Source organism: Gekko japonicus, unplaced genomic scaffold (genome assembly GCF_001447785.1).
Source record: "Gekko japonicus isolate JY-2015 unplaced genomic scaffold, Gekko_japonicus_V1.1 scaffold1391, whole genome shotgun sequence".
NCBI lineage: Eukaryota > Metazoa > Chordata > Lepidosauria > Squamata > Gekkonidae > Gekko > Gekko japonicus.
In genome coordinates, this window is record NW_015168692.1 from 480,089 (window position 1) to 502,566 (window position 22,478).

The 22,478-nt window shown below is 47.9% G+C and overlaps 1 protein-coding gene across 1 annotated transcript in view; it reads left to right on the top strand.

Moving 5' to 3' along the window:
* The window catches only part of RAB27B (RAB27B, member RAS oncogene family), a 62,832-nt gene that overhangs the window by 33,743 nt on the left and 6,611 nt on the right, over nt 1–22,478 (top strand). Inside the window, 2 exon segments of the mRNA XM_015415464.1 lie at nt 16,306–16,477; nt 21,590–21,696. Of these exon segments, the coding sequence (XP_015270950.1) occupies nt 16,325–16,477; nt 21,590–21,696 (260 nt within the window). The 5' untranslated portion in view covers nt 16,306–16,324.

Sequence of the window (22,478 nt, forward strand, 5' to 3'; positions counted from 1 at the left end):
GTTCCTGTGCGTTCCTGCCCAAAAATAGCCCTGTGTATGACCACATGTGGGGAGGGGGAAGCAGGCATCATGGGGCTCATAATCAGTGTATTGCAAGGCGGCCCCTGGAGATCTCCCGCTATTGCAATCGATCTGCAGACAACCAAGATCAGTTCCCCTAGACAACGGCTGTTGTGGAGGGCGGAGTCTGTGGTGATATACGTTGCTGTGGTTCCGCCCCTCCCCAAACCTCCCCCTCCCTTCAGGCTCCACCCCCAACATCTCCAGGTATTCCCCAACTCAGAGCAGGCAACCGGTAGCTGCACATCCCTATTTTCCGTAATGAACACATTGGAGAATGTAGAATCGCCTCTTAAAGGTACAGGAGTCCTCCCTCTCCTTTATGTCTAGCACCACATGACGCACAGCTATGATTTACAACCTCCAGGTGGGGGCCTGGAGATCTCCCGGAATCACAGCCGATCTACAGACTACAGAGCACAGTTCCCCTGGAGAAAATCGCGGTTTTGGAGGGTGGCCTTTATGCCATCACCTCTCTGCTGAAGTCCCTCCCCAAACTCCTCCCCTAGATCTCCAGGAATTTCCCAACCCAGAGTTGGCAACTGGGTGTGCAGTATGGAATTTCTGCACTCAAAGCCCCCCCTTCCCCAACCTGGTGGTGTGGCAAAAGCCGTGCTTTTTGAATTTCTGCCCGTCACACAGCCTTTTGTTTCCGAGGCTCCTGCCTTTTTCTCCCCTCTGTCTTTTAAAACAGTTGTTCTTTGCTCACCTGCCACTGATAAGGATAGGTCTTCCTGCGAGTAAATGGTTGCAAAATGCCTTTAAATTATTCCGGGTGAGCAGGAGTGGTTTTGTCGTAGGTTTGAGTTTCTGCACATTCTGCCTCCACCCGGACGTCCCCTCCTCCATTCCCTTTGAGAGCCAGTTTGGTGTAGTGGTTAGGAGCGCAGACTCTAATCTGGGAGAACCGGGTTTGATTCCCCATTCCTTCACATGCAGCTGCTGGTGTGACCTTGGGTCAGTCACAAGTCCTTTCAGAGCTGTTCTCTCAAAGGCAGTTCTCAGACAGAGCTCTCTCAGCCCCACCTACCTCACAGGGTGTCTGTTGTGGGGAGGGGAAGGGAAAGGAGAGATTGTAAGCCACTCTGAGACTCCCTTGGGTAGTGAAGGGCAGGGTATAAATCCAATCTCTTCTTCTTTGTCACTCTGATTTCCTCCTGGTGTCAATTCTTAACTGCGACTTCCGATCCATTAAACGGAAGCCTCTGCCTGTTTACTGGTCTGTCTGCTTGTCCTGTGGATTGAAATCCCGGCCGCCGGGGTGGATGAAATGGGGTTTTGGTGTCAGGTCCTGGTTGCTGTTGGCCAGGGCCTCAACTCTGGGTGGATATGGCAGTGCTATAACAATGGTTTTATTGTCTGTAGTCACGGTGACCTGATTCTATTATTCATGTGTGACAGAATGGACAGAATTAACGACAGGCCTCCTTTGCTGGAGTCTGGGACAGGAATGATTCATTTAGCTACCAAGCAGGTTTTGAAGGGGGGCAGTGCCCAGGGGAATATGTAAGGGCCCTTGTCGTTTAATAATAGCTTACTAGGAACGTGGCACGGGGAGAGGAGCAAAACGGGAGGGGAGAAAGGGAAGCCTCCTGGGGAAGACATGATGGGGAAAGCCTTCTCGGAAGTAACATTTTAAGGTTTTTAGCATTGTAGTGCCATGTTTGGGAAAATGCCCTCCAGGCGGGGTTGCTGTGACCAGATTTTTAGTGGGATTTGTAATTTTAAGAGTGGCTGGCGGAGAAGGGTGAAGTACCATCGGATACACTTTCTCTTATTACGGGTGCCCAGTTCCTCAGAGGGACAGGGGTCTTCCACAGATGGCAGTGCGGAGGGAGCATGGGGTGAGGAACTTGGAATTACCTGGAACATAGTTTAAGGCGCGGGTCCCCAGTGTGGTGCCCGTGGGTCTCTGCCCGTACCTCTCCTGGCACCCGCCAGGTATTTCTAGAGAGTGGAAGGGGGCAGGTGGAGCTTTTGCCCAGCAAGGCTTCTGATTGGCCACTGGAGATTTGATTAGGGTTGCCAGCCCCCAGGTGGGAACGAAGGATTCCCCGATTCTGCGAGCTCCTGCTCGCCGCTGGACAGCTAGCTGGCTGGGGAAGCCCCACCCCCAGTAGCAAAGACCTAGCACGACATCCCCATCGTGACAACATTCTGCAGAAGTGAAGCCATCACTCCAGACACTCTGGTACTTGGGGCAAAACTCTGTGGTAACCATAGAGTTTTGCCCAAAATACCAGAGTGTCGTCATGCGATGTCCCTGGTGCGATGACAACTTTTCCGCATGATGTCATCACATCGGAGACATCATGTGCAGTGATTCCCCCCCCCCCCCAAGGAGAGCTCTCTCCCACTCCCCACCGGTGAGGAAGTATGACCTGGCAACCCTAGATTTGATAGCCTACACAGATTTTTTTTAAATGTTGCTTTGCCTGCAGCTGCCACCAGAGCACGAGGACCTTCACTGTGTGACTGTGGATAAGCTGTGTCAGCCATCTTGTGACTGACTCCACCTCCTGCAGCAGCCATTTTGTGGCCGCACCCACCATGCCATGCCAGAATTCAAAGGTGCCCACAGGATCAAAAAAAGTTGGGGACCCCTGTTTTGACAGTAGAGGGGGGAGCCATTGATGCTCTTCCAAGACGTTTTTTGTTGCTGGAACACAGAGATTTCAAAAAACTAAAGGCATGTGATTAACATATCTCACGCTTCTGTGAGTGCACGTACTTCTCGGAATATGTTTTGGGAGAAAATTACATAGAACACGTTATTGCAGGACCAGTACGGCTTCTGAGTGCGTTGCATTAATTGGCTCGTTTGGAAAAGATTGTTTTATCGTCCTTTTGTGGGGCCGAAGTATCTCCTCTTGCCTTCTTCCTTCAGACCTGTGGGCGTGCTGTGTACCTGTCAAGAAAAACGAAGAGGTTGTAGTGGAGACAAATAGCTTGTTTTCCAAAGCCGTTCTCATGTTGGCAGACTGAATTATGAATTCCTCTGGGGCTTTTAAAAATATTGGTATATTTTGAAATCCGCTGACAATACCTTCAGGGGCAAAAATGAAAAATAAAGATGCAAGGTTAACTCTTCGAAAGCCGTTCAGATGCGAGGGGCTGTTTAGCCTGAGATGGCCAGACCTCAGAAGCTTAGCAGGGGCCAGCCATGATCAGTGCTTGGGTGGGAGACACCCGGGGAAGTCCAGGGTTTCCGACGCAGAAGCAGGCGATGGCAAAGCCACTTCCGCTTGTCTCTTGCTTTGAAAACCCAGTAAGGGGAAGTTGACTGCGACTTGATGGCACTTAAACATTACAGTTTGTTTGTGTATTCACCTAGACTTGTACCCCGCCCTCCCCGCAAGCAGGCTCAGGGCGGGTTCCTTCAATATTAGTACAGTTTGCAATAACAATTGGAAACGATTTGAAACAACAGAACAGTACAGAAGTCGGAAAATACTGTGCAAGATCTAATCAAATATCTCAGCAATTAAGTTTGGTGTCGTGGTTAAGTGCGCGGACTCTAACCTGGGAGAACCGGGTTTGATTCCCCACGCCTCCACTTGCAGCTGCTGGATGACCTTGGGCAAGCTGTAGTTCTGACAAGAGCTGTCCTTGAAAGGGCAGTTCTTGAAAGAGCTCTCTCAGCCCCACCTGCCTCACAGGGTGTCTGTCGTGGGGAGGGGAAGGGAAAGGAGTTTGTAAGCTACTCTGAGACTCTTGAGTGAAGGGTGGGCTATAAACCCAATCTCCTCCTCCTCCTCCTCTTCTTCAAGATGGAACCGTAGGGTGGGTTCCCAGGTGGCTGTTTGAATCCAGGACACTGATGGGAGACCAACCGGGGGGGGGGGGGGGGGGCCACCGCCTCATCCAGCAGAAGAGCTCCGTCTTGCAGGCCCTGTGGAATTGTAATAAGTTACATTTACTTGTATTACTTGTAATAAGTTAGAATTACCGTCACTTGTGATTGTTTGTACTGGTCTGTTTCTCAATTAGGGCAGCCCTATTAGTCTGTCTGTGGCAATAGAAAAGAGCAAGAGTCCAGTAGCACCTTAAAGACTAACAAAATTCGTGGCAGGGGATGAGCTTTCGTGAGCCACTTGCTCACCTCTTCATTCTAACTGTATCTGAAGAACAGCAAAGTTTGAGTCCAGTGGCACCTTTAAGATCAACAAAGTTTTATTCAAGGTATGAGCTTTTGTGTGCGCACACACACTTGCTCAGATACAGTGAAATGGAATTTACCAGTCCATGCATAAAGGGCAGAGGTTGAACAGCAAATTAGCATACAACATAATGAACATGTTTTAACAGATGCAAGCAGGAATAACAAATTAAGTTTATGAGGGCATCATTGTTTGGATTTAATTCTGGGGGGAAGACGGTGTCGCAAGTAAATATGCCAAATTGGCAACAGACGTGTAGATGTATTCTTCTTAATTGAGGAGTGCTAAGAGTAATTAACTGAGGCCTTGTTGTCACGCTCCATCTGTCTGCTCTCGCACATGGAGGTAACTAATTAGCATATTTTTCTTTGAGGTGGGGTGATTTCTAGTACAGCGCTATGTCTCCTGTTTCTAGACCAGAGAAATGCATTCCAATACACCATTCTAGTATTCGTTGCATTACATTACGATCGCAATTCTAATCTACTGTTCCAAATAAGAAATACACTAAAATAAAGAGGATGTATGTAGCCCTTCTTGGTGAGAATACGGATGTAAGGACTTAATTAATTCTGCATATGTAATGAGCAATGCTCCCTCTAAGCTGTGGGGACTTGTGAGCAAAAATTCTACTTTGCGAGCTACTGCCATCAAAGTTGTGAGCGAGCGATTTGGCTGCTGCATAAATCAGTTTGCTCTCTAGCCATCCTTCCTGAGCTAAGATAAAAACGTGTGAACTGGAGGCTAAAAAACTGTGAGCTAGCTCACACTCACTCAGCTTAGAGGAAATACTTGAGATAAGAAGCCAATATCCCTGTTAAAGGGTGTGTGTGTGTGTGTGTTCCTAGTGTTGTGATCAATGCTCCCTCTAAGCTGTGGGGTCTTGTGAGCAAAAATGTTACTTTGTGAGCGACTGGCATTAAAGTTGTGAGCAAGTGATTTGGCTACTGCAGAAGTTAGGTTGCTCTGGAGCCGTCCTTCCTGAGCTAAGACAAAAATGCGGGAGCCGGAGGCTAAAAAACTGTGGGCTAGCTCACACTAACTCAGCTTAGAGGGAACACTGGTTGTGATAACTTGTAATTCAGCAATTTCCCTTTTCCTGAAGTTCCTTTGCAATAAAACAGCTACTTTGAGGCCACTCATTGAATATCCCGGAAGGTCGAGGTTTTCTCCTAGAGGTTTCTCAGTCTTGCGATTCTTGATGTCAGATTTGTGTCCCTTTATCCCTTGGAATCGGGTATGACCCTACTGGACTCAGACTTCGTTCCACTGCTTCAGACCAACACAGATCCCCACCTGGATATAGCTGAGGGAGCGAGCTCACGAAAGCTCATGTTGTTGTTGTTCAGTCGCACAGTCGAGTTCGACTCTTCGCGACCCCATGGACCAGATCCCGCCAGGCCTTCCGGTCTTCCGCCGTCCTCTGATGTTTGCTCAATTTCATGTTCGTTGCATCTATGACACTGTCTAACCATCTCATAAAAAGGTAAAGGTTCCCTGGCTCGAAAGCCAGTCGAATCTGACTCTAGGGTTGCGGTGCTCATCTCCGTTTCAAAGCCGAAGAGCCAGCGCTGTCCGAAGACGTTTCCGTGGTCATGTGGCCGGCATGACTAAACACCAAGGTGCACGGAACCATCTCATACCCTGCCACAAATTCAGCTAGTCTTTAAGGTGCTACTGGACTCTCGCTCTTTTCTCCGTTTATTGAGGTTCACTCTCCCCAAATTAAAGAATGCTCATTTCAGCGTGTTAAGCCCGTACATTTCAGTCTTAAAAACATCCACCCTTCAGGGAGTCCCTTTAAAAACAAAGCAAAGCGAGAGGGAACATGCCTGAAGAGAGGTCTGTTGGCTTTCTATCCCACCACTTAGGGTGGCCCATCCGGCATCGACTAGAGCCCAGGCCTTTCCCATCAGACTCCGGCTCTATGGAAGATCCCCCCCCCCCCGGGGGATCTTCAGGAGGCACTGCAAGGCCTGCCTGTTTGCCAGGGCTTTTGAGGGGGGTTGAATAGCAGGCATCTTTTAAGGGGCGGCGGTGGCTCAGAGGCTAAGACGCGGAAGCTGCAGACCGGAAGGTCTGTAGCTCGCCAGTTCGAGACCCGAGTGCCGCGTGACGGAGTGAGCTCCCGTCTCTGGGCCCAGCTCCTGCCAACCTAGCAGTTCAAAAGCACGAAATTGCAAGCAGATAAATAGGTACCGCTTCGGTGGGAAGGTAACAGCGTTCCGTGCACCTCGGCGTTTAGTCATGCCGGCCACATGACCACGGAGAAGTCTTCGGACAGCGCTGGCTCTTCAGCTTGGAAACGGAGATGAGCACCGCCCCCTAGAGTCAGATTCGACTGGCTTTCGAGCAAAGGAAACCTTTACCTTTTTTAAGGGGGGGGAGGGAGGTATTTGGGGGCATGTTTATTTTATCTTTGGTTTTAGCTGGGAATGTTTTAACTATTATTGAAAGTCGCCTTGAGCCAAGAGGAAAGGTGGGATACAACTGTTTTCATAAATAAATGTTGGGTGTATTAATGCAGCGTTCCTTGTGTGATGAACATGACTGCTCTGGCAGCTACTGCAGCGACTTCTGGGATCTCAGTGTGCGTTTTCAGATATCGGAGACCACAGAGCTTGCTGCGGCTCATGAGAGTCTTTGGCTTGTGTGGGCGGATGCCACCAGTGAGTGGAAAGAAGCAGCCCATAGTAATGTGAGAAAGAAAGAAAACCTTCTTGACTATTAGTGTGATTTGTGAGTGGGAGGGGGCCCAACCCGCACGTATGACTGAGCCTGCGTCCCCTAGTGTTTGGAGGCAACTGCATTTCTGGTCGTCTTTCGGGGGAGACTGTCAGGGCAGAAGCAAATGAGCAAAGGAAAGAGAGACCCGGCCACAAACGGGGTGAAAGGGATGGCTGAAGCAGCAGCAGTGCTGGGTACCAGTGCTCCCTCTAATCTGTGGAGTCTTGTGAGCACAAGTTCTACTTTGTGAGCTGCTGGCATTAAAGTTGTAAGCGAGCGATTTGACTGCTGCATCAATTAGTTTGCTCCGGAGCCACCCTTCCCGGGCTAAGACAAAAATGTGTGAGCCGGAGGCTAAAAAACTGTGAGCTAGCTCACACTAACTCAGCTTAGAGGGAACACTGCTGGGTACTGCTGTTGCCCAGAGAGCCGACTGCGTTTAAAATGTGTTTGTTTATTTATTTATTTATTTATTATATTTATATCCCGCCCTCCCCGATGGGCTCAGGGCGGCTCACAGAGGCAAGGTAAACTGAGCCATAGTTAAAACATATGATACATAATAAAAACATCCAAACAATTAAGACATTGCCTGGTTGGAGTTGAAGGGGAGAAAGGGAGCACAGTGTGTTGCCAGGAGATTCTGGTTTCCCCCCCTCCCGCCAACCAATTCAGCAAAGCAGCTGGGAATCTTTTACCCTGGGAACAACAGAATGCCAAGTGGTGGTGGATTAAGGTTGCCAACCTCCAGGTGGTAGCTGGAGATCTCCTGGATTACATAGATCAGTTCACCTGGAGAAAACGGCTACCTTAGAAAGTGGACTCTGTGGCGGTATACTCCACTGAAGTCCTTCCTCTCCCCCAGACTGTGCCCTCCTTGGCCTTCACCGCTGAAATCTCCAGGTCATTCCCAAGCTGGAGCTGGAAACACTATGATGGCCAGAACGTGGACAAAGGCATCCTTTCCTAACCTAAGCCATAGTTAAACTCTTTGCCAGGCCCTGAACCTGTTCTCTGTTCTTTGCTTTCTCCTTGTCACAGTTTGCTACTTGTACTATAGAGAACAAATATGTAGGACAATATATGACAAAATTCCAGATTTTCAGATAAGTGTCTCACACACACACACACACACACACACACACACACACACACACACACACAAACCTCTGACCTGGCTAGCCTGATCTCGTCAGATCTCGGAAGCTAAGCAGGGTCAGCCTTGGGTAGTATTTGGATGGGAGACCTCCAAGGAATACCAGGGTTGTGACGCAGAGACGGGCAATGGCAGACCACCTCTGAAATGTCTCTTGCTCGCCATCTAGTGGTGCATAATGCTAAAAGAGCTAGAACTTTTGGCTGCTAGACAATCTTAGGATCTCCTGGCTATGCTACACACACTGCCATATGATAATTTTTAATATGTATATAATAATAGGCGTGATCACATAAAGCAAAAACACAATGCAGCTAAGGAGGTTTCTTTCCAAAAGTTTGCTTCCAGCAAACTGCAAATGTATAGGTTGATTTCCCCATTGGGCCAAATGGCACACTTCCAGGACCATTGTAGGTTGGGGAAGGGGGAGGTGAAGCCTTTTCTCAAAACAGGTTGCAATCCAAATTGGGTACTGAACACATGGGAATTGAGGAGAACCTGCAACTCACATAAGACATAGGGTAGGACCTGCAAACTGTGGATTGAATAATATGCAGATTGGCTTGCAACTAGCTTCCAAACTTACTTACCCCTCTGTTTTTCTAGTTCACTGTAAATTCTGGACTGGATTGATTTGGGATCAGTTTTGGACAGTCTGGGTCAAGAAGTTGTTACAAACACCACAGTAGCCATGTTCACAAGTTACAGTGAACACATGTACAACATATTGCACACTTGTTTTATATATATGTGCGCTGAGTGATTCTAATGTTATGTACAATGCTTGTGTGATTTAAAACCCACACTTATCCGGGGACCCATCCCTGGTTTCATTTGTAAAGCGAACGCACATTGGCTGTTTCATACAAACAGATGGCTGTCAACCAGTGGGTAGTCCAGGGAAGTGGGGAAACCTGGAAGTGATGTTACATCTGTCTAGGAATCGCCAGAAAGTCTGTGGCTTTACCATAGAGTCTCTGGCAATTCCTACAGCGGACAGACATCACTTCCAGGTTTTCTCCATATGTGATGCCGTGCTGTCTCCTGATGGTATTTTTTTTAAACCTTATTTTTCTTCCGCCGGAGTGGTGACAGGAAACGAGGCTAGGGCGATGGGGAGACTTGGCAGCTGGAAGGCCTAAAATCCCCTCCCGGGCAGAGGGGTATCAACTCGAGCTTGGGAAACGCCTGAAGATCTAGGAATGCTCCTGTTTGGGGAGTGCAGAATTTGGAAAGTGACCTTTTGTGGTTCAGTCGCACAGTCGAGTCCGACTCTTCGCGACCCCATGGACCAGATCGCGCCAGGCCTTCCGGTCTTCCGCCGTCCTCTTAAGTTTGCTCAACTTCATGTTCATTGTATCTATGACACTGTCTAACCATCTCATCCTTTGCCATCCCCGTCTTCTTTGACCTTCAATTCAAAGTGACCTTAGCAGGGTGTAAGAGTCCATCCTCCAAAGTTGCCACTTCCTCCAGGGGAGAAGATCCCTGTGGTTTGGAGATCATCTGTAATTCCGGGAGATTTCCAGATCTCACCTTGAGGAGGGTAACCCCACAAATGCTAGAGGCAGTCCACACACTGTCAGTTGCCGAGTGTTACTGTAAATGGTGTTTGGGGGGGATGAGTAACAGGCAAGGTCATGATTTTCAACTCTTGTCAGTTTCACTGTTTTCAACTAAATTTGTAGAATGGTGTGTTGAAAGGCAAGCTGTTAATTAATGGCTGACTCCCCGAAGGACGTTCTGGAGAGAGCGGCTCATGCTAGAACAGTGGTTGCGGACCTGTGTTCTGTGCACGGAGGGATTCTTTGAGAGCCTGTGAGGGGAGGATCAATAAGGCCACCAGCAGTGAAGGGTTAGTTCCCCCAAAAGGCAGCTTTCCCATCAGTGTTGATCTCCTCCTCTGGTGTGCAGCTGCGGAGAAGTGGCAGGGCACGGGGCACAGTTCCCACAGGGTGACGGACTTAACAATGTCCCGGATGAGCAGAAGGGGCGTATAATGCTCTAGGATCCTCTGCCGTGCTCAGGGGTTCCTTGGCAGGTGAACCAATGTGGAAAAGGAACCCCGAAAGTGAAGAAAGTGGAGAAACATTGCTGCAGTGGGAATACAACTTGCTTGGAGGGCGGGCAGATCCGGTAGCCAGACTGCCAATCAGTTCAGAGTTACTGTGCACCAGTGTTCCCTCTAAGCTGAGTTAGTGTGAGCTGGCTCACAGTTTTTTAGCCTCTGGCTCACGCATTTTTGTCTCAGCTCAGGAAGGAGGGCTCCAGAGCAAACGAACTGATGCAGCAGCCAAATCGCTCGCTCACAACTTCAATGTCGGTAGCTCGCAAAGTGGAATTTTTGCTCACAAGACTCCACAGCTTAGAGGGAGCATTGCTGTGCACATAATTATTATTTTTTTTTAACTATGCAAGGATAATTTCCAAGAGTTTCTTGGGATGAAGGCGGGCACACACACACACACAAATCAATAATTAAGGAAAATTCTGGTACAAGACAGTGCGCAAGCATCGTGCAGACGGGCTGCAGTGCGGCAGCTTCAGAGACGACCCCATTCCATGTAGGAAAAATGTGTGAGCGAACCTTTTGACCTCCGTGTGATTAAACTCTGCAGTCACATTTCCTGATTTGTGCATGAAGACCTAAGAGACCTTTTGTGGTACCAGCTTCTGCGTCTGTTCCATATTGTGAAGACCCTGCCGAAAGGAAAGGAATAACCTCTCCTGAAAGATTTGCATTTGCCATTACACTTTCATGGCTTCTGCCTGTTTTATACGGAGCTTGTTTTGGATAAAGTGTGTTCTTTCCTTGGCATACGTTCGCAGTGGGTTCCTAAACAATCTGTATACAAAAGGAAATTTTCCTCTCCCTTTTTCCTGAAGTAGTGGGAGCAGCAAGATTAATGAGCTGTCAGGCATCGAAGTAATAAAATGGTTCAGAACATACGTGGAATCAGACTGTAATTCCAAAAGGGACTTCAGGAAGGAAAATGTGGCTGTTACTTCAGGGCTTTATAATCTGGTAATTAGATTTCTCTTGTTTGAAAGCCAGTCGAATCCGACTCTAGGGGGCGGTGCTCATTTCTGTTTCCAAGACAAAGAGCCAGCACTGTCCGAAGACCTCTCCATAGTCATGTGGCTGGCCTGACTAAACGCCGAGGCACACGGAACGCTGTTACCTTCCCACCGAAGCGGTACCCATTTATCTACTTGCAGTTTCTTGCTTTCGAACTGCTAGGTTGGCAGGAGCTGGGGCCAGAGACGGGAGCTCACTCCGTCATGCAGCACACTCGGGTCTCGAACTGCTGAACTACTGACCTTCCGGTCTGCAGCTCAGTGTTTTAACCTCCAAGCCACCGTGGCCCCTTAATCTGGTAATTAGTTTGAGCCAAAAATTGAAATTATGTGAAATAGCCTGGAGATCCTGGGGGGGGGGGGGGGGGAGCGGCTGCCAACGCTGTAACTCTTTTTGGCACCACTAGTTGGCAGGCTGTGTTTATTTTTGGGCTGAGAGTGCTGTGACTTGCTTAAAATCACCCAGCTAGCTTCAAGTGGGGAAGCGGGAAATCGAACCCAGTCCTCCAGGTTAGAATTGTGAGCTGGTCTTAACTACTACACCAAACTGGCTTTCTAGTCTTGAGGCTTAGAGGAGGAAATCAGTTGATTGCGGCCTACTGGGCATAAAACGGCATCAGCGTTGAGAGCCGGCAGAGGGCCCTGACGCATGGATGTCCAGCTTCAGTTTGAAGAGGTGAGTCCTCAGAGATTCACATAATTGAGTCCCTGTCTGTGAGGTACAGAAGTCTGAATTCAGGAAACGTCCTTACGCAGAGCCAAAGTTTGTTCAATTTATTAGGCAAAAAGAAGAAATCAGACTGATGTGAATAGCACGTCCAGGAGGCTAATGAGATCAGAGGTGCTCCGACTGAATTGCCCTGTGCGTTCTGATGCAAAGCGTCATTTGAACTCGGTAGTTCTAGGGGCATAGATAATCAGGTATTCGAATACGTAAGTTCTTTTACCAAGGATTTAGTGATGGGAAGGAGACAGCGTGTTTGGAGGCAAGTCTAATGCTAAGCTTCTGTTGCAAAAAAAGGCCGAGCTTGGGTCCGAGGGATGGACCTTTTAATATACGCAACCCTCAGTTTGCACTCTGGCAAACCTAAGAAGAGCCTTGCTGGGTCATAACAAAGATTCATCTTGTCTAGGTTGGATCCTGCTTCTAACAGCAGGGAGCCAATTGCCTCTGGGAAGCCCCACAAGAGGTTGCTCTTGCAGATCCATCTCTGGTATACAGAGGGGCACTGCCTCTGGACATGGAGGCTTTATTTATTAATAATATTTGATAGCTACTGATGGATTTTGTCCTCTGTGGATTTGGCTGATCCTTCTTAGAAGCTTCTTAGAGCCGGTTTGGTATAGTGGTTAAGTGTGCAGACTCTAATCTAGGAGAACCGGGTTTGATTCCCCACTCCTGCACTTGCAGCTGCTGGATGACATTGGGCAAGCCATAGCTCTGACAAGAGCTGTCCTTGAAAGGGCAGTTCTCTCAGAGCTCTCTCAGCCCCACCTACCTTACAGAGTGCCTGTTGTGGGGAGGGGAAGGGAAAAGGAGTTTGTAAGCTGCTCTGAGACTCCGAGTGGAGAGCGGAGTATAAATTCAATCTCTTCTTCTTCTTCTTATCTAAAGCTTAGATAAAATGTTGTTGGGGAAAAGAATTAACCTGTGTGCCTCCCTATTCCTCCTCCTCCTCTTCTTCCTCCTCTTCCTCTTCCTCTTTTTCCTCTTCCTCTTCTTCTTCCTCCTCTTCCTCTTCTTCCTCTTCCTCTTCTTCTTGGTTCCTACCAGAGAGAGGAGCTACCTGTGCAGACCAGACAGTGTGTCAGCATGTTATAGCTGTTTGCCTTGGGTCACATCACAGCCCAAGATGTGGTGGCGTGAGCAAAACAACACACTAAAGACATGTGGCCTAAAGCCTCTCATTCCTGACCTGGATAGCCCAGGCTAGCCCGATGTCATCAGATCTCGGAAGCTAAGCAGGGTCAGGCATGGTCAGTATTTGGATGGGAGACCACCAAGGAAGCCCAGGGTTGCTACACAGAGGCAGGCGATGGCAAACCACCTCTGAACGACGACAAACCACCTTTGTCTTGAAAACCTTATGAGGTCACCGGAAGTGTGCTGTGACTTGTGGCAAAAAGAAGCAAAGGGGGGGAAAAACCTATTGTGGTATTTTTGCTAGTGAATTCCATCTGTTGAGTATTCACTGGGCGAAGAAGCATTTTTTTCAGGCCTGAATCTACTGTCAATCAGTGTCGTTGGCTGACCCCAAGTTCTGTTAACTGTAGTGGGGGTGGGGACAGGACTTCCCTCCTATTCCTGTCTTTGCCCCTTTACTTAATGAGCCAGAGAGAGGAAAGCACTGAAGGCCCAGTATTGCAGAGAGGTGAGCTTCTTTTATTCGGAAAGAAATGGCTTAATAACTGACTGGTACTCTCCATTACAGCAGCTGCCAAGGAAACATTGCACAATATCCCTTTGAGGCATCCTTTCCCCTCTCAAATTATACAGAACAAAGGAAAGTGGTTTCAAAAGATAGTACCTCTGCCAGTCTTCCCTTTTGATCAGCAGCCATATGTTTCTTTATCATCTATTATGAAGCTGCACAGGCTTCCTATGTTTGTTCGGCTGTGCTCTTACCTAGCTGCAGCCAGTTTGGTGTAGTGGTTAAGTGTGCGGACTCTAATCTGGGAGAACCGGGTTTGATTCCCCACTCCTCCACCTGCACCTGCTGATGTGACCTTGGGTCAGTCACAAGCTCTGGCACATATGTCCTTGAAAAAGAGCAGTTTGTGTCAGAGTTCTCTCAGCCCCACCCACCTCACAGGGTGTCTCTTGTGGGGTGGGAAAGGGAAAGGTGTTTGTAAGCCACTCTGAGACTCCAAGTGAAGGGCGGGGTATACATCCAATCTCCTCCTCCTCCTCCTCCTCCCACCTATGTGGATAAACGTGTTTCAGAGACGCAGAATTCAGAAATGACAAGGAGATCCGATCCGGATTCTAGGTGAAAGCTGTGAACTGAACGGGGTGGTCAAAGTCCGTTTTACCTCACTTTTTCAAAGGAAGGACTTCTTTTGGGTTCCTCAGTGGGACGAGCTTCTTCAGGAGGTGGTGGGCTCCCCTTCTTTAGAGGTTTTCAAACAGAGGCTAGTTGGCCATCTCAAAGCAATGCTGATGCTGTGAACGTAGGCAGATCCTGAGAGGGAGGGCAGGAAGGGTTGCCTCAGTGCTTAGTTCTCGTGGCCCTTTTCTCACACGCCCAGGGAAATGCTGATCACCACTTTGGGGTCAGGAAGCAATTTTTCTCCAGGCCAGGTTGGCCGGGGATCCTGGAGGGGTTTTTTGCCATTTTGTTGGCTTTGAGCAGGGGTCACTGGGGGTGTGTGGGGGGGAGGAATTTGTGAATTTCCTGCATGGTGCAGCGGGTTGGACTAGATGACCCCAGAAGTCCCTTCCAACTCTATGATTCTATGAGTCACTGCTGGTCACTTCTTCAGATAACAATTCTGAAGAAGCATCTATGACTTGGCATGTTCAAAGAGATGGTGGGGGAATAGATAGTGAGGCCCTCGCATTTTTTATTATTATTTTTAACAAGGTGGGGGAGATGAGCTGCTGGCATTTTTGCTAGAATTTAGACAAAAGTAGCAATCACCAAAATAATGACTTCTGTCTCCTGGTAATCCTGGTTCCCTGGTAACCGCGGTTAAGAGACCAGGCGTTAGCGCCGAGACTGTGCATTCCCTCCACTTGCCCTCTTCATTCTTGGGAGAGAATTCTTCCCCCACCTCCTTGACCGCAATTCAGGGTCCCCTCGGCTAAACCACGAGTAAGCATAAACTCGGTTAGGGCTAAACAAGTATGTCCTTTTTCATTTCTGGCGGGTGGGTGGGGTTGTCATCATTGTGAATGACGACTACTCATTTTCATCACTGGTTTTGACAGTTTTCGTCGATGCCATTTGGGTAACTTCCATACAATTCCTATGGAGTTTATGCATGTACATAGTTTTATATATTGCATCATGCTTGTTTACAGACACAAAAGTAATGTCGAAAGTTTCCCATGTTTTATGGAAAACATTTGTTGCACAGAAATTGAAAATGGAGATTCCTGGGTGCGGTTTGCACAGCGAGGAAACAACACCCAGCATTCTTGAGAAATTTCGTATCATCCTTGCTCCGTGTGACCATAGCAGGGGGCTGAATCGGCATGAGACAATGGTTTCGAAAGACAGCTTAGAGTACCTGCAGTCACTGTCGGTGCAGATGTTCCGTTCACCTCTGCAAAAGTGGGACGGGCAATTGAGAAAAGGAAGGGGGTAGGGGGAAAGGAACGTGACCGGGATGGCCCAGACTAGCCCGATCTCATCAGTTCTCAGAAGCTAAGCCGAGTTGGTTCTTGTTGCTGCTGGGATGGGAGACCACCAGGGAAGTCCAGGGTGGCTGTGCAGAGGCAGGCCATGGCAGACCACCTCTGAACATCTCTTGCCTTGAAAACCACATTGGGGGTCACCGTGAGTCAGCCGTGACATGATGACACTGTCCACACACGGACAAAGGGCATGCCGAGTCCGACTCTTCGCGACCCCATGGACCAGATCCCGCCAGGCCTTCCGGTCTTCCGCCGTCCTCTGAAGTTTGCTCAATTTCATGTTCGTTGCATCTATGACACCATCTCATCCTTTACTGTCCTCGTCTTCTTTGACCTTCAGTCTTTCCCAGCATGAGGGTCTTCTCCAGTGAGTGCTCCCTTCTCATTTGGTGGCCAAAGTATTTGAGCTTCAGTTTCATCATCTGGCCTTCCAGGGAACAGTCAGGGTTGATTTCTTTTAGGATTGACTGATTTGATCTTCTTGCAGTCCAAGGGACTCTCAAGAGTCTTCTCCAGCACCATAGTTCAAAAGAATCTATTATTTGGCGCTCGGCCTTCCTTATAGTCCAACTCTCGCAGCCATACATGACTACTGAGAATACAATTGTTTTGACCATGCGGACTTTTGTTGGCAGGGAGATGTCTCTACTTTTTATCATGCTGTTTAGGTTCTAGGATGTATTAACAGTGTAAAAGAAACTTGGAAGAGCTTTGCGTTTGGACTTCCCTCTCATCCCAGGCTTTCTTTTCCCTCTGGTACGCAGATTCATCAAGGTCAGCATTATGACTGATGGGGACTATGACTACCTGATCAAACTCCTGGCCCTGGGGGACTCTGGGGTTGGGAAGACAACCTTCCTGTACAGGTACACCGACAACAAGTTCAACCCCAAGTTCATCACAACAGTTGGAATCGACTTCCGGGAAAAACGTGTGGTGAGTGTCTCCCCCTCTCTTTGCTGGCCGTTGTATAGCTCTCCCTCTGAGTTGTGAGTGACCTGTCTAGATCTTTAACCTAGCCAAAGGCTGTGTTCATGTGCAGTTTTAGATTTTGCTGATATTTCAGATGGTTCCTTTTCTCCTTTTCTCTGTGTTCTGAGCTTTTAAGCTATGGAATAACGATGAATCGCTAGCAAGATTTTAAGCATTGTTCAGAGTACTCATGTGGACTTGGGAAATAGCTTACTAATACTTGCCTGTTCTTGATTGTTCCATCTGAGCATACTGTCTAATACTTAGAAAGAAAACTGAGTTGGCTTGCGTTGGGAAGGAGGGGTCGTAAAGATGTTAGGCATTTTGGGTTCTGGTTCGGCTACCCGAACCAGCAGAAGTCTTCCTGCCATTCATTGCTAGCTGGTTTACCCATTACAGGCGATGCATTGGAGCTGAAAGGTGGACTTTTAGGTCTTCTGAGAACTCAGGACTGTTAAAAGTGATAAAGCTGGTCCTGACCTGGATAGCCCAGGCAAGCCCAATCTCGTCAGATCTCGGAAGCTAAGCAGAGCCAGTTTGGTGTCGTGGTTAGGAATACGGACTCCAATCTGGGAGAACCGGGTTTGTTTCCCCACTCCTCCACATGCAGCTGCTGGTGTGACCTTGGGTCAGTCACAAGTTCTTCCAGAGCTGTTCTCTCAGGAGCAGTCCTCGAAAGAACTCTCTCAGCCCCACCTGCCTCACAGGGTGTCTGTTGTGGGGAGGGGAAGGGAAAAGGGATTGTAAGCCGCTCTGAGACTCCTTCGGGTAGTGAAGGGCGGGGTATAAATCCAATCTCTTCTTCTTCTTGGCAAGTATTTAGATGGGAGACCTCCAGAGAATACCAGGGCCGGGAGGCAGAGGCAGGCTATCAAGCCACCGCTCTGAACATTCTCCATGCCCCAGTAGGAGCCGCCAGAAGTCACCATGGCTTCCAGGTGCAAGCACACACGCATAGGCACCTGCATGGCTGGATACAGATCTCTAGCGCTGACATTAAGAACGATCTATAGTTGGCTTCCGGTCTGTGGGTCAGCGATGGCAGTCGTTCTCACCGGACCTCAGGGGAGCGGCCCCCACACCAGCAGTATGGAGGGGTGCTAACCCTTTTGCGATAGGCTCCAGGCCAGAGGGCTTTTGAGGGGCTAACCCCTTTGCGATAGGCTCCAGGCCAGAGGGATTTTGAGGGGCAGCCTCTTCGATGGCTCAGTGCCGGAGAATTGAGGCTTCCCTCTGCCCTGATGGTCCTGCCGCTGTGTGGCCCGCGGGCACAAGCTGATTTGACTGGGACAAGCGCTGGAGATCGAGCAGAAAAGCAATTACTGCAAGCGAGGTCAGAGAAATGACCAACAATGAATGTGAGTTCAAAATAAGCGGAATAATTTAAAAGCGACCCCCCCCCCGTGGGAAAAGTGGAGCGCAAAGAGGGATGCCTTTGGCGAATGGTCAGATAAGCGAAACAAAGGGGCGGGGGGGGGGACAACCAGCAATATTGTTTTGAGAGACTTACTTGAGCGCTGACATTGAGGCGACGATTTTTTTAGCCCGTGAGAAGCGGTTTGGAAGTGTAAACAATCATATAAAATGGCGGCCTTGCAAAAAAAGTTTAAAACGAAACCGGCGGGTAGTCAGAGTCCAAAACCGGAAGAGGGAGCAGATGTCATGAAAATGTTAGCGGATATGCTTAAGCCGGTGATGGAGCAACTCGATGGTATTAACCAGCAACTGACTTCCTTGAATGAAAACTGTGCATCCCAGCAGCGCCAACTGGCAGAGACGGAGAAGAAGGTGGAGCATGCAACCGAGATAATTAAAGAGATAGACACCACAAATAAGAAAATGAAGAAAAGAATGGGGGAAGTTGAAGCAAAACAAAACTTCCAAGAAAACCGTTTGCTACAACTACAAATGGAAAAAGCCAATATGATTCTCAGATTCCAGGGAGTGCCTGAATCGGAAAAGGAGAATCTGAGGAAGCTTCTCAATGAGATCATCGCCCCAGCAGTAGGCTCAACAGCGGATGAACTAGTAAAAGAGATGGAGACTACCTATAGGGCATACTCCAATTATATTAAAACAAAATTGCCTGCCTGGAGAAATTGTGGTCAGATTCTCAAGAAGACAGACATGCTATTTTAAAAGCGACTTCAGCAACTCCACTGAAACTGGGGAATACAAACATTAAAACTTTAAAAGACATTCCATTTGAAATTCGCCAAAAGAGGAAAAGCTATAAGGACTTAATTTAAAGCCAAAGAATTTTTGAGATGTCAGTTGGGATCGGAGGAAGAATCGAAATCAAGTGACTCCGCTACCTCTGGAACGGATGAAGACTCTGCTGTAGAAACCGGTGCAGGCGCAATGAAAGCTACATATGATTTCAGAGACAGAAAACCGAAGTAAAGGGAGGAGGACTCTGAAAATGGCCTTTTGAAGCAAATACCAAGAAGATGCTCAGAAAGTTCTCTCACAATAACTAATATACTAACATTGAAGCCGAGACAAAAAAGAACTCTACAAGTATATTGTTGTACTAACACTTTTATTAATAACACTTAGATTAACACGGATATGGTCTCCTCCTCTTGGGTTTTCAGTATAGTGTGGTTATCTTTCCTTTATCCTTAGATGTAGTCCCCTTCCCTCATATTTTCTTTGTAGTTTGATAGTCTAATATAAAAATAATAAAAATATCCCTCCGGGGATTTAAAAAAAGGAAAGAACAATCTATAGTTATAAAACAATCCACCTCTGAAGCTCAGCTTTTAACTACGTTTCAGGTCTTCCTCAGCTTTCCAGAATGGATTGTGTTACAAATGAATTTGGGATGGGTGGGATTGAAGCTTGCCATTTTGTCGTGTGTCTTTAAGTATGCATGATATATACCTTAACTGTGTATTGTTTCACAGCAATACTCTAGAGTTCTGTACTGTTGCAGAGCAGTTCTAGGAATCTAAATGTAGCCGAAGGTCACGGTGATTGAAATGCACTCACAGTCCCTTTTTTGGTGTCTCCATCTTTCTCTTCCTGCGTCAACAGTTGCATTGGCAATCGAACTCCGGTATCAAGGCCAGATGATGTCTCATTCAGATAAAAATCCTTGTTTGGTGTTCCTTTTTTTTTTTTTAAAGCACAAAATGCACTTTGCAACTTGCTATTCTGGGAAGTGGCCTTGCTACATTTCTGTTCTTCTTACCCCTAAGCCCTCATTTTCACAGAACTGTCCCCAAAACAGTAAATGTCCAATTAACGCCAATTGGGCAATAATTGGAAAATAAATGGAAAAGACCAGTGGTAGCTGCTTTTCGCTGGCATGAATTCATGCTGTTCTTACTTAGACATGCGTATGACACAAAGGTGATTGAGAATCTTTATTGTCTGAGTTTCTGTCCAGGTTTGGATTCCTGTTGCTGTATTTTAAATAACGGTGGACTGTTCCCTTGTATCTCACCTACCTTGCAATACTCATCTTATTAAATTGGGCTGAGACAGAGTCATCAGTGCCCTTGGTGACAAAAGAGAACCTCCGCATACCGTGGCAGTCAACCTCTGAAACCCCTTGCTAAGGAGGCAACATGAGAGAAGGTCTGTCTGCCCTGTTTGTTAGACCTTCAGGGCAACTGGGTGGCCGCTGTGTGAAATAAGGTGCTGGACTACTGGTCTGATCCAGCAGGGTCCTTGGGTTAAGCAGCACTCCTGGCAATGGATGCCTGTGTAATTGTCTACAGGGGGTAATGCCCATGGCGAGCAAATGGTGAACTAAGTGGTGTGCCCTCTTGGCTTTCCCAGTGATCCCCCGAGCCTGCGAGCCTGGTCATTCATTCATTCATTCATTCATTCATTCATTCATTCATTCATTCACAGAATCATAGAGTTGGAAGGGACCTCCAGGGTCATCTAGTCCAACCCCCTGCACAATGCAGGAAATTCACAAATACCTCCCCCTCCGCACCTCCAGTGACCGCTGTTCCACACCCAGAAGAAGACAACAAATCTCCAGGATCTCCAGCCAGCCTGGCCAGGAGAAAAACTGCTTCCAGACCCCAAAGTGGCGATTTAGCATTTCCCTGGGTGTGTAAGAAAGGGCCGCAAGAACTAATCAATGATCCCTCTAAGCTGTGTTGTCTTCTGAGCAAAAATTCTACTTTGTGAGCTACTGGCATTAAAGTTGTGAGCGAGCAATTTGGCTGTTGCATAAATTAGTTTGCCCTGGAGCCATCCTGCCTGAGCCAAGACAAAAATGTGTGAGCTGGAAGCTGAAAAACTGTAAGCTAGCTCACACCAACTCAGCTTAGAGGGAACACTGGATGCAACCCTCCCTGCCCTCCCTCTCATGATCTGCCCAAGTTCATAGAACCAGCATTGCTGTCAGAGGGCCACCTAGCCTCTGTCTGAGAACCTCCAAAAAAGGAGAGCCCACCACCTCCCCAGGAAGCCTGTTCCACTGAGGAACCGCGCTGTCAGGAAGTTCTTCCTTATGTTTAGCCGAAAACTCTTCTGATTTAATTTCAACCCGTTGGTTCTGGTCTGACCTTCTGGAGCAACAGAAAACAACTCCACACCATCCCCTATATGACAGCCCTCCAAGGACTTGAAGATGGTTATCATATCACCTCTCAGTCATCTCCTCTCCAGGCTAAACATACCCAGCTCCTTCAGCCTTTCCTCATAGGACTTGGTCTCTTCATTCGTTCATTTGTTCGTTCGTTCATTCATGTTATTTGTAATCCTCCTTTCCCACTGGGCCTTGGGGCGGACTACACAGAGTGAATCAATACGATCAACAGGATGGGATGTTCAGTAAACAACAAAATGGGATTTTGGGTTGTAGAAAATTCGAATTGAAGCAAAAAAATAGAATTGAACCAAAGCGTAGGGGCTAACATGTCACATCAAGCGATGCATAGTTGTATAGACGATAGTCCCTAATAATCTGTCCGAGTAACTTTGTGAACCGCTTTGTACAGTTATGCCAATTTAAGCCCCTGCTATTGGCTTTGAGTGAACAAAAGATGCCGCGAGGCAACAAGTGGATGGCTACCGTGTGTTTTGACAAAAGTCTTTTCTGCTTCTCAGGTGTACAATAGCCGAGGGACTAATGGATCGCCTGGGAAAGCCTTTAAGGTTCATCTGCAGCTCTGGGACACAGCTGGGCAAGAAAGGTAACGCACGAGAACTCTCGGTTGTCCGAAGCAAAGGAAATAGGAAGAGCAGATGAAGCACGGTCTGTCTCAGTCTGCTGCTAAGGCATTTCCAGCCAGCTACTTGGCAAGATAATTACATTTCTTGCATGCTTGCCTCACGTCCTTTGTGAAGGGTTTGGAGAAGAAACCCCTGTGCTCAGCTTCTTAACTCAGAATCAGGAGATGCTTATGATGGGTAGAGCATGGGCTTGGCATGCAGAAGGTCCCAGGTTCAATCCCCGACATCTCCAGGTAAAAAGGATCAGAGCAGGTGACGTGAAAGCTGCTGGAGACCCTGGAGAGCTGTTGCCAGTCAGGGTAGAGAAGTCCGATCTTGATGGACTAATGGTCCGATTCGGTGTAAGGCAGCTTCGTTTGGGGAGTGTCAGTCCACAGTGGCTTCGGCATTTGCAGTTGAAAAGTTCAGTTGATAAACATTTGACTCTGCATTTAAGGGAAGGGGTTGTGGCTCAGTGGTAGGGCAACTGGTTCGCGTGCAGGAGGTCCCAGGTTCGATCTCCGACATCTCCAGTTATAGGTGATGTGAAAGGCCTCTGCCTGAGACCTTGGAGATCTGCTGCCAGTCTGAGTAGACAATACGGACCTTGATGGACCCAAGGGTGTGATTCAGTATAAGGCAGCTTCATGTGTTCCTGGGAGGAGGTTTGGTTCCAACCAGAAATGTGTGAGGAAGGGTGCCCACAGCTGCTTAGCTGATTTTAGTACCATTGAGCAGAAATGTTTACTGACTCTCTTTTTAAAATTCAGCCCAAATGTTGACT